We start from the raw sequence: 12,845 nt of genomic DNA on the forward strand, positions 1-12,845 counted from the left end.
GGATGGGAGCACCACCGTCTGATTCAAATGAAAAGAGGACACCATTCGTAAAGAAACTTCTTCGTTAGAAATCCTTAAGAAGGGCTCCTGACAAGATAAGGCCTGTAGCTCCGAAATACGCCGTGCCGATACGATAGCCACGAGGAAAATGACCTTCAACGTCAGATCTTTCAAGGTCGCCCAAGTCAGCGGCTCGAAAGGCGCATTACAAAAGGTCACGGAGAACCAGGTTGAGCTTCCATGAAGGACAGGGGTTCCGAATCGGAGGACGAAGATGTTTAACGCCACGCAGAAAACGAACCACATCTGGATGAGACGCAACAGCGAGGCCCTGTACCTTTCCCCGAAAACTATCAAGGGCTGCCACCTGAACTCGTAGGGAATTGAAGGCTAGACCTTTTACTAGACCTGCCTGCACAAAGGCCAGAACATCTGGAATAGTAGCCCTGGGCGGCTCCACCGCGTGGGTTCAAGCACCAGTCCTCGAAAATACCCCAAACTCTGACGTAGGCTATGGAGGTAGAAGTTTTATGGGACTGCAAAAGCGTAGTAATCACCTCCTCCGAGTAATCCTTATTTCTCAATCTCTGCCTTTCAAAAGCCATGCCGCTAGACAAAAGTGATCTACCTCTGTGAAATAAACAGGACCTTGTTGCAGCAGACTCGGGGACGGATGAAATCTCAGCAGGCCGTCTACCACCAGATTGAGAAGGTACACAAACCACGGGCACCTCAGCCACTCTGGCGCAACGAGTATCACCTTGCCTGAATGAGCCTCGATGCGCTGTAGAACCTTGCCGACCAAAGGCCACGGCGGAAAGACGTACAACAGAATGTCCTTTGGCCAAGGAAGCACCAGAGAGTCTACACCTTCCACTCCTGGCTCTCTTCGATGACTGAAAAATTGAGGAGCTTTGGCACTGTGATACGTCGCCAACAGTTCCATCGTGGGCCTGGACCATCGGTTGCACAGGAGATTGAAAGCCTCGTCGGAGAGTTCCCACTCTCCTGGATCCAACTGGTGGCAGCTGAAATAATCAGCCTGCACATTGTCCACTCCAGCAAAGTGAGAGGCTGCTATCCTGTACAGGTGCTGTTCCGCCCAGCTGATTAAAAGTTGAGCCTCCATCGCCACCAGACGAGTTCTGCCCTGACAAATGATGTAAGCCACAGTCGTTGCATTGTCGGAGAGAATCCGCATTCCATGCACCTTGTTCTCGCCTAGGGACTCAATCAGATCCTCCAATTCCTTTCCAAACAGCAACTTGCCCTTAAACAGCAACGAACCCAGCCGTGATTTAGAGGACACATCCGCTGCCCAATGGCGGAGCCACAACAAGCGCTGCGCTGAAACCGCCGACACCATGGATCTGGCCGATGTGCGAAGCAAATCATAAGAGACATCCACACTGTAAGCAATCACTGCTTCCAGACGTCCCACCTGGCGCACTTCCTCTGGGGAAAGCGAGTCGTTGGCTAGTAGCTGTTGCACCCAACGAAGCCCTGCTCGCAAGGAGAAATTACTGCAGATAGCTGCACAAATCCCTAGTGCAGAGACCTCGAATATCTTCTTAAGCTGGATCTCCAACTTACGGTCCTGTAAGTCTTTAAGAGCCATCCCCCCGGTAACCGGAATGGTGGTCTTCTTCATGACAGCCGCCACAGCCGAATCTACCTTAGGGACCCTTAGCAGCAACAAGGCCTCCTCTGGCAGGGGGTAGAGCTTATCCATTGCTTTAGCCACCTTGAGGCCTAAGTCTGGGGTATCCTATTCCTTGAAGAGCAAATCCGTCGCTGAAAAATGAAAGGGAACAGCTGAGGGAGGACCCTTCAGGCCCAATACCCCCGGGTCTGTAGCCCCAAGCCTGGGCTCTTCCTGAGGCACCTGTATCCCTAATTCCCAGAGTATTGCCGGGATGAGGGGACCCAGTTCGTCCCGTTGAAAGAGACGGACCACCTTCGGGTCATCACTGTTTGCCCCATGGGCACCTCTCAGATTTCTGGACAGCTGGTCACCGTCCCCTTTAACCCCCCCTTGGGGGTTGGGACGGCAGGTCCTGGTCCCCCGGCTGGTCGTCCGGATCCAAAGGGGAATCCGGATCCACCAGAGGGGTCCGCAAGCTGAAAGGGCGTGGCCTCTCCATGAGATCCGGGCCCTGAGTGGGCTTGGCCCGTTTCCCAGACCCTAGTGGGGGGTCCGGTCCGTGTGCTCTTTTCCTGCCCGCTTTGTAGGCCTTGAAGACTTTATGCATAAGTAAAACAAAATCAGACAAAAAAGAAGAGTCTGAAGATAAATCAGTCTGATCCCTCTCAGGGACCTCTGGATTGGCAGCGCAGCCGGGTCTCGCAGGTCCATCCCCCTCAGGGACTCTGCATTGTGGTGACAATCGCGGTGTGGGGTCGTCCTCCCCCCACGCCGCCGGCGCCTTGGCAGCCACGGATACCAGCGAGGCCAAAATGGCGGCCGCTCCCACCGAAGCTGACCCTATAGAACCCAAAATGGCGCCCGTTCCTGTGCTCCGTGGGAATGGGTCGGCACCTGAAGACTGCAAGTCCCCAAATGCTCCGGTCACCGTTTGGACCCTTACCAGGACCTGCCTGGGGTCGACTTGCCTCCGGAGAGGCAATCGGAACACAAATTGTCCCGAGACAGTCGCACCCGCGCAGCACCGCAGGCCCTACAAGTGGCCCGACGCGGCATGCTGCAGTGAAAAATGGCCCCGAAAATCGCTCGGACAGCGGCGAAAACGGCGTGCAAGCACCCCGAATGCAACCAGAAGGGAAGGAGAATCAAACCCCGACTGAACACACAAAACAAATTATTTTAACCTTTTTTTTTTTTTTTAAATATAGTTACCCAATAGCCTCCGGGTCCTGGATCAACTGGGGGGGAGTGAGCCGGGCTCCCCGGTATCACCCCCAGTGACGAAGTCAAGCTGGCAGGTGGGCAAAGCACCCCACACCTCAGCGGCCTCGGAAACCAGGGGGGACAGTCCCCTTAGGACCTCACAACCCCCTGGGAGGCGGGAGACTGGACCTGCAGGCAAACCACTGCGATCCTACACCCTATTCTAACTTTATCTTTTTTTTTTTTTCCCAGCTAACAATACTATCTAGAACTGAAAAACTAGGCCTCAGCACAGATTGTAGGTTTTGCACCTCCTCCACCTGCTAGGAGACAGAAGAATACTGCCAGACTGTAGGTGGCACCAGCCTAGATAAGGTGGAGTTTGTTAAACTTCTGTCTCCATCTGCTAGGGGGGGGGGCAAAACCCAGGAGTCTGGACTGATCCGGGTATGTACAGGGAATAGTGTATACCTGCAGGGATAGATACACCACTTTTCCATATATTTTCGCCAAGTTCTGGCCAGTACTGCCTTTAGCTTTTCTCACTTCAATGGGTTGTCCAAAGTGGCTTCCTGCTACCTGAACTATCTTGTAGACAGGATGGATAGCCCTGCCCTTGACAGAGTGCAGTGTGGGTGAACTTCAAGCCTATCCCTGCTCAGGGGTTTGGGCTAGTGATCCCATTTAGGGATTGCCTTTTATCCCCTGAAACTCTTGATGCTGTGCTGCTGGTCAGCTATGTCTGGTGCTTTGGCTCTTAGGGTCTGTCATAGACCTTGCCGTTGTTGCTGACTATTCTTCCAAGCATGGCTTGGGTTTTCTGCCCATTGTGCCTATCAGCCAAACATGGGCACACTTCTGCAGTTGCATTCTTGTCCTTCGGATGCGAGTGGACCGCAGTTTATTCTGGGGAGATCTCAGACCCCAGCTGGTTTTTCGGTTGTCTTGTAACAACGAAAGAAACTGTGCAGTCTTCTTTCAAGAGTCCTTCTCTTGTTTACATCTCTAGACTTTTTCCTGTGTCCAGAAGGTTCTAGACTTGCTGTTGTTGTCAAGCTTTCTTGATCTGAAACCTTGCTTGTAATGTTTTCCATGATGCGGAGTATGTTCCTTTTTGGCACTCACGTCACTCCTCTGCCTTAGGCACACCTGCTACACATGGGGGTTTGGTGTCTCAGTCGTTTCTGTGGTTTTCTCTTTGTAGAACTCAACTCTTTTCTCGCCTGGACCCCTTTGTGGGTTAACTGTCTCACAGGCAAGAGAGAGAAATGTGGTGCTTTCAGTACTGTGCGGTTTCCCGCTTTGACCTGCTCAGACAGCCTATAGCTTGGGAATCACCCATGTGTGAGGACTACCATCCTGCTTGTCCTCAGAGAAAGCAGAGTTGCTTACCTATAACAGGTCTTCTCCGAGGACAGCAGGATAAAACCCATGCGTATCCCCTGGGAGTTGGCTTCTCCATGTATGAGCTATATCATGAACTGAGGGACTCTTCCTAGGGGGCAGGGTGATGACTACAGCTGCACATGCTCAGTAGGGCATGTTTGAAAGTTTTAGATTCTTTGAGATCAGAGCTCCGTGCTGGGCTCTATCCGATGATGTCACCCATGTGTGAAGACTAACTTCCTGTCCTCGGAGAACACTTGTTACAGGTAAGCAACTCTGCTTTTTGTTGTTTTGTCTGTTATACTTGCTGAGTGCCTGCACCTATCAGTAGTAACTACTGAGCATATAATAAATATAATAATTTAAACAGAGATGCAACAGAAATGTATTTCTCTTTCTTTACAAATATATATATATATATATATATATATATTTAGACAGTAAACTTCATCCACAGCATATAGGAAGATATAGCCATCTTACCCATCAGGGTCAGTTTTCTAGGTCTCTGTTTTGAAGTGATGACCTGCAAAGAAGGTGCTATGGACTGGATGCGTATGATTGGTTGATTAGGGTCATATGTTCCTGGTACAGCTAATTCTAGGTCCCGACACATAAGAAGTTTGGGAGAAACATACTGTAATTCCAGGGAGGTGAGCTGTGAACAAGAAACCAAAAGAATTTATCTACCTACAGTGCCTGAATGTATTCTGCTTTGAAGTGTCAAACAGCGTAATATGAATTAAAATTAAATGAATAAATAAATAAATACAGATTATTTGGTAGAACATTGTATTAGGTATTTGTGAAGAGAGAGTGATGATGGGTTTTTATCCGAGATGTGAAGTATTGGGTTGTACTGTAAGTGGGAATGTGGGGTGTGGCGGTCTCTGTATTCTATGATATATTGTTATGGGTTTGAGAGATGGAGGGATGGTGGATTTACTGGTATGTTTTTAGGATATTTTATTGATTTGGATTTTGTTGTAACCCGCTTTGAGGTTTTTGCCTTAAAAGTAAGCAACTGAGAATAATTAAATAGATGTAATCAGTTAATCTGATTACAGGCCCTCCTCCGGCCGACAACGCAGACTGACGCCGCCCTAGCTCAAAAGTCGCGCCGGTGACCTCACTCCGGAGCGACCCCACCAGATTTAAAAATGCTAGCAGGCTCCCAGGCGCCGCGTGCCGGCGTCGCGCACTGAAGGAGCACAACAAAGGGGCACGCCCCTTTGTGCGCCCCTTCGTGCAGCCCCTGGGTGCTTCACCGAATTCGAGATTATTACTTAAAATAACTTTCCTATAATCAGTTTTCTCCTCCCCAGCTTCCACCCGATCGGGGTTACCCTCTCTCACCCTCTCTTGCTACTCGCTCCTTACGCACCTTCCAGTCGCCTCAGCAGCTGTAGAACGAGATAGAGAGAATCTACCCTAGAAAGGGGAAGACACCGCACGGACCACGTTTTTGGAGAGGCCTGCCATTCAGCGAACCCCTTATGAGCCTCTCCATTTCAACCATCCAGCATTCACCCATACAACCAACATACAATTCCCCCCACCGGCAACCTCCATGCTTACCTTCTCTTCCAACAAACACACATAATGTGGGTTCCTCCAGCTCTCATCTTGCACCGGTTTCTTCCCAGCGATCACCCTGCACCTGTCTCTTCCCAGCGATCAGCCTGCACTTGCCTCTTCTAGTGATCATCCTGCTCTCATCTCTTCCTGCAATCATCCAGCACTCTCCCCTCCAGCAAACAGACTTTTCAACAAAAGACAACATGCTACAAACCTACCCCATCCCTATTATCCCACGCTCACCCCTCAACAGAGCCATTACACCCATGCTCAATCTTCGCTCTAAGAGATCACTGATTCCAATTATGATCTCCCCTTTAACCCAATTCCTAGGTCTGTCTTTAATCACCTTAACCCTTCTCAACTCTCAATCCCTCTCAAAAAAATCTCACTTGCTCAACAACCACCTCCTAGTCACCCAACCGGACATCTGTGCCATTACCGAAACATGGCTGAAAAACACTGATACTGCCTTAATTAATCAACTACCAATACAATTATATGATTTCTTCTCTATCCCAAGACCTAAAAAGAGGGGGAGGAAGAATGTTAGCAGCAAAAAAAGAACTGAGACTATCCCAACAAGCCTTCAAATCGACGACCAAACTGGAAATCGGTCTATTCAAATCCATCCAGCTTCAAATTTGCCTTATATACGCCGCCCCCCCCCAGGGCTCTTAGAATCAGACCCCTCTCCACTCATCGAAATTATAGCCAAACACATCAACACTAACTCCCCAGCTATTATTTTAGGAGACTTCAACATCCATGTTGACTCCCCTTCTCCAACATCCAATTGCGAAGCCCTTCTCTCCTCACTCCAGGCTATGGGTTTCAAACAAATTATAAACAATCCTACGCACAAGGCAGGCCATACGCTAGACCTTATATTCACGAATGAAACCATCTCGCCCACCTCCCCGCCTACGTGCACCCCCATCCCCTGGTCAGATCACTCTCTGATAGTTACGGAATTATCAATAAAACAAATACAGACTCCCACTGTCACCAAATCCTCTATCCAGTTCAGGAAACCTTGTTCCATGGATACTCTCAGCAATAGCCTTACCAAAGACCTAACTAACCTGGACCTCTCCAACGCCGACACTGCTATTAACTCTTGGCTAAATATCACGCATTCAATAGCAAACAAAATCTGCCCCACGTCTTCCAAAGTTATCAATCCAGCCCGCTCTAACAAAAGACCCTGGTTTTCATCAGAATTAAGAAAACTCAAACAAGACTTGCAACACAAAGAACAACGCTGGCGGAAGGATCCCTCCCCTACCTCACATGCTTCTTACAAAACCACAATGAACTATTATAGGACCACCATTCTTCGCACCAAACGGGATTTCTACGCCAAAAAAATACACGGCTTCCTATACAACCCAAAAACCCTTTTCTCATATGTTGCAGCTCTTACCACCCCTGTTCCCCCCCACCATCCCGGAAGAAGAAGCCCAAACAAATCTACAGAGTTGGCAATCTTCTTAGACAACAAAATTAAGAATTTACTTGCTCCTCTGGCATCATCCAACTCTTCTTCAAATACCCTGCCTCCACCTAGCCAAAATTACTCCCCAACTATCCACATACAGAAACTGGAATCCTTCGAACTCACATCATCCTTGGAATCGAATCGATAATCAAGAATATGAAGCCTTCATCGCACCCACTGGACCAAATACCTACCAAACTCCTTCTCACCATACCCAATACCATTGCTAAACCTCTGGCAGACATCATTAATTGCTCCCTCATTCAAGGTTCTGTCCCTGGACTCATTAAAATTGCTTCTCTGAAACCTCTATTGAAAAACCCCAACCTGGACCCAGCCAACCTTGGAAATTTCTGCCCCATTGCAAACTTACCTTTCATAGCCAAGCTAATGGAAAAGCTAGTTAACATCCGACTCACAGACTACCTTGACTCTCACAATATTCTCTACCCTTCCCAATTCGGATTCAGGAAACGCCTTAACACAGAATCTCTCCTTCTCTCATTAACAGACAACATCCTGATGGGCCTTGACAAAGCCCAATCCTACCTTCTAGCTCTCCTCGACATTTCAGCCGCGTTCGACACTGTAAATCATTCAATCCTCATCAACCGTCTAAAGGAAATAGGCATTTCTGGCTCTGCACTTCTCTGGTTCAAATCCTTTCTTTACAACAGGTACTACAAAGTCAAAATAAATGACAAAGAATCCCACCCAGTCCCTTCTAAACAAGGAGTACCACAGGGTTCATCTCTCTCTCCTACACTGTTTAATATTTATCTACTTCCGTTATGCCAATTACTCAACCGCCTCACCTCACCCACTATATATATGCGGATGACGTGCAGATACTAATCCCCATCTCGGACCCCATCTCCATTACACTAAACTTTTGGAACAATTGCCTGCACTCCATCAACCTCCTTCTCTCGAGTCTCAACCTGGTTCTCAATACATCCAAAACAGAACTCCTTGTCATCTCCCCTAGCGATAATAACCCCGTCGCCCACAACGCAACCATACCACTAGCAAGCCAGGTGAGAGACCTTGAAGCCACCCTAGACTCAAGATTGAACTTCAAAAAGTTCATTAATACAACTAAAGAATGCTTCTTCAAGCTACAGGTCCTAAAACAGCTAAGACCATTCCTACACTTCCATGATTTCCGTTCAGTTCTTCAAGCCATACTATTTTCAAAAATTGACTACTGCAACGCACTACTACTCGGTCTCCCTGCCTCTTCTACTAAACCTCTTCAGATGCTGCAAAACGCAGCGGCCAGGATTCTTACAAACTCACGTCATAAGGACCACATCACACCAGTCATAAAAATCCTACACAATTTGAAGGAAATCAAACTTCTTGTCTATGTGAGACAGCTCTGTCTCACAGCTCTTACAGGGTCCCAGGGGGGATTTTCCCCTTGAGTACTCAGCCTGGGATCCCTCTTCCCGGTGACCACTTGCCTGGCTTAAAGGGGTGATACTGGTGGTCCAGTCACTCCCCCTTTTCACTGGCTACCCATCCACTATAGAATACTCTTCAAGACTCTTACTATTATTCACAAATCGGTCATATCCAGCAATTCTCACACTCCAACTCTCCATCCCTCTTGAACTTCCTGCCTCCACAAGGCCGATCAGATCCGCATTACAAAGGTTCTCTCCAGGCTCCCCCAAGCAAATCCTTGGTCCACAATTCCATTCATAAACGAGCACTTTTGACAGCGGGTCCGCTCCATTGGAATTCTCTTCCCCCAGGTATACGCTAGGAACAATGCCATCTATCTTTCAGAAAGAAACTGAAAACCTGGCTGTTCGCCCAAGCTTACAGTTGAAGGAGCCTCTTTCAACCAATATTGACTCTCTCACCTACCTACCCATTCCCCATTTCCTCCCTCCCCCCTGCTCCAGTCCCTGCCCCTGCCCTCACCCCCCCCCCCCGCCCCCGTTTACCTCCCCCTGTTCTTCCTTCCTCAGGAAATGTTATGCTAACAACTGCCTAAGATAAATCTCCAGCCGAATTCAGCAACCTTTATATGTCTCGCTACTTAATTGTTTTTCGCTGACTATTTTCAGTACTCTCCAGTTGTATTAGTTTGAAATCTTTCCTTTCTTCCAAAGCCCATGTTTATGCTCCCTGTTTAATGTAACTTTACCTTCTATATATTTGTTAATTGGTTTCCCCTAGTTCCATTGTAAACCGGTACGATAAGACTTCGTCTTGAGCATCGGTATATTAAAAGAATTTAAATAAATAATCTACACAAAAATGCTAAAACTACTAAAAAGACAATTGTGGAGCTTTTATCTTGCAGCAAATCATCTGGAAACTGAGGGCTTATCCCATTTGTTCAGAACTCTCTGCCCCTGAAAAAGGAGTTGGCTCGCCCCTAAGGCTGAATTAGCTGCAATAAAGGAATTATCAGAAACCACCAAAAAATCCTCACCCACTTAACATAATTCGGGAATCGTTTCCCTATTACCACAGAAAATTCAAAAGCTCAGAAAAAAAGGTTGTTTCCCTGTACGTACCCGGATCAATCCAGACAGTGGGTTGAGCCTCCTGTCCAGTAGAGGGAGACAGAGAAAAACTGAAAAGGTATCCTATATCAGGACAGTGCTCACCCTGCGTCCCTTCAGTATTTCTCTGTCTCCCAGCAGAGGCAGGCAGTTGAACCTGCGGTTCCCTGGCTTTCTCTGTTTTCCACACTATGGTGATTTCTTTCTTTCTCCTTCTGATTGTTTCCAGGATCAAGCAAGTATTCATTAATTTCTATATGTAAAAAAAAAGAATTTGAAGGAAATCAAACTTCTTGTCTATGTGAGACAGCTCTGTCTCACAGCTCTTACAGGGTCCCAGGGGGGATTTTCCCCTTGAGTACTCAGCCTGGGACCCCTCTTCCCGGTGACCACTTGCCTGGCTTAAAGGGGTGATACTGGTGGTCCAGTCACTCCCCCTTTTCACATCTGCCTCAGGTCTTTTAGCAGAGAGGCTCCCATTCCTTTGCTTGTTTCTTTGAAAAAAAAAAAAAAAGACCATCGGAGGCAGAGCTTACCCGCGCTTTTCATTGCAGGCTCCAGCAAGGAAAGCAGCCAGGGAAGTGATTACTGGTGGTCCAGTCCCTCTCTTCACCTGTGTGTGTGTCTAAGCACTGTGTAAAAACAAAAACAAAAAAAATTTTATTTTTTGGTCAGCTGCAATCCAGGACCCCTGCCCATCTGAATCGCCGCGTTTTTGGTCGATTTCGTGTTTTGTGAGCCGTTTTTTCCCCCCACCATGCCGCAGCCATCCTGGTGTATAGCATGTGGGGAATTGGCCGCGCGGTTTTCTAGGACTGGAATTTGCTCGAGGTGCATTCCGGGGGGGGGGGGGGGGCAGCTCTTTTTCAGGGTCTGCAGCAACAGCCAAGCCTCATGGGGCTCAATAAAGTCAGGCTCCGCAGGAGGTCAGAGCTGATCCTCTCTCCTTCAGTGCAGAGACGGCAGCCATCTTAAGCACAGGTCATGCAACTCAGCCAAGCCTCGCAGGGCTCAATAACGTCAGGCTCCGCAGGAGCTCAGAGCTGATCCTCTCTCCCTCAGTGCAGAGACGGCAGCCATCTTAAGCTCCAACATTGTATCCAGTCCCTGCCACTCCTGATGAGAATGCAGCTCAGGATCAGGTTTTTTTTTTTGTTGTTTTTTTTTTTTACAGGAGGACCCTGCTTTTCCAGGCGATCAGGATGTTGATTCTCATTCCTTTTCTTTAGATTTTGTCCTCCTTATGCATAAAATCTGCAGAGGCGGAACAGGCAGATTGCGTATGGGGCTGATGCTCTCTATGATAAGAACATAAGAAATTGCCATGCTGGGACAGACCAAGGGTCCATCAAGCCCAGCATCCTGTTTCCAACAGAGGCCAAAACCAGGCCATAAGAACCTGGCAATTACCCAAACACTAAGAAGATCCCATGCTACTGATGCAATTAATAGCAGTGGCTATTCCCTAAGTAAAATTGATTAATACCCATTAATGATCTCCTCAGGGTGCAAAGCCAGAGCTATGGTCTCAGTGGTGTTAGCCAGGCAATTGGGCTGCAGACTCCTCTTCTAAATTGCAGTGGGCACTCTACCCTTCAAGGGTAAGTTACTTTTTGGTGAAGGACCTGGAACCAGCTTATCAAATCCTTGGGTGCCAACAAGGTTCATAAGCTACCAGAGGACTGCCCCAAGCTCTCATTTCTGGGGCAGCGCAGGTACAACAAGCCGCATGGAGCTTTTCAACGAAACACCTCCACTAGGTCTCCAGCATGGTCTCACTCCTTTCTGGGCAGACAGCCCTTTCGAGACGGTACCCATCAAGGCACCATCGCAGTGTCCTCACAATGAGATACGGCCTGCCCATTCCTCCATTCCGCACTTAGGTGGTCGGCTGTCCCTATTTCTTGAGGAATGAGCCAAAATTACTTCGGATTAGTGGGTCCTCGAAGTAATCGAAAGAGGCTACGCGTTAGAGTTTGCTCGGGATCTCCCGGACCTCTACTTGATCTCTCCCTGTGGAACTCGGAAGCGCTCAGCGGTGTGCCAGATTCTCGACAGGCTTCAAGTGCTCGGTGCCATAGTCCCGATCCCCCTCCAGGAACAGGGATCCGGCCAGTATTCCATCTACTTCATCGTCCCCAAAAAGACAGACTCCTTTCGACCGATTCTGCACCTCAAGAGAGTCAACAAGGCCCTCAAGGTTCCCCATTTTCGGATGGAGACCCTGAGGGCGGTCATAGCGACGGTTCGTACAGGGGAGTTCCTTGCCTCTCTCGACCTGACGGAGGCCTACCTTCACATCCCAGTCCGCCAGGAACACCAGAGATTTCTTCGTCTCAACATCCTGGGACAACATTTTCAGTTTCGAGCACTCCCATTCAGTCTCGCCACCGCGCCACGCACATTTACTAAGATCATGGTGGTCGTGGTGGCCTTCCTCCGGTGGGAGGGAGTCCTAGTCCACCCGTACCTGGACGACTGGCTCATTCAGGCAAAGTCGGAGGACCTGTGCGTGATAGCAGTCAACCGGGTCTTGTCAGTTCTCACCTCCCTCGGGGTGGATAGTCAATTTCTCAAAGAGCAACCTCAAGCCCTCTCAGGTCCTCAAATTCTTAGGAGCACGCTTCGACACTCATATGGGCAAAGTTCTGTTACCCGAGGCCTGTGAACTCAAGCTCATGGGTCAAGTCCAACATCTATTATCTCTCAGGGTCCCCATGGCCTGGGATTATCTCCAGGTTCTGGGTACTATGACTTCAACTATAGATTTGGTTCCCTGGGCCTTTGCGCATATGCGTCCTTTGCAGAAAGTTTTGCTATCCCGCTGGAAGCCAGTCTTGTAAGAGTTTCAGACACCCTTACCACTTTCTGATGTTACCATCGACAGCATGCAGTGGTGGCTCTCTCTTGCCCACTTGTTGAAGGGGATGCCCTTGCAGACACCTCAGTAGATTGTTGTGACAATGGATGCCAGCCTGTCCAGCTGGGGAGCGGTGTGTCAGAATCAGTC

At 48.6% G+C, this 12,845-nt stretch overlaps 1 protein-coding gene across 8 annotated transcripts in view; it reads right to left on the reverse strand.

Annotated features, from left to right (window-relative positions):
* Nucleotides 1-12,845, reverse strand: part of MTOR (mechanistic target of rapamycin kinase) — a 284,248-nt gene that overhangs the window by 44,985 nt on the left and 226,418 nt on the right. For all 8 annotated transcript variants that reach the window (XM_029578927.1, XM_029578922.1, XM_029578924.1 and 5 more), the window contains one exon: nucleotides 4,718-4,892. In XM_029578927.1, the coding sequence (XP_029434787.1) occupies nucleotides 4,718-4,892 (175 nt within the window). The remainder of the gene's footprint in view (nucleotides 1-4,717; nucleotides 4,893-12,845) is intronic.

Source organism: Rhinatrema bivittatum, chromosome 15 (assembly GCF_901001135.1).
Source record: "Rhinatrema bivittatum chromosome 15, aRhiBiv1.1, whole genome shotgun sequence".
NCBI lineage: Eukaryota > Metazoa > Chordata > Amphibia > Gymnophiona > Rhinatrematidae > Rhinatrema > Rhinatrema bivittatum.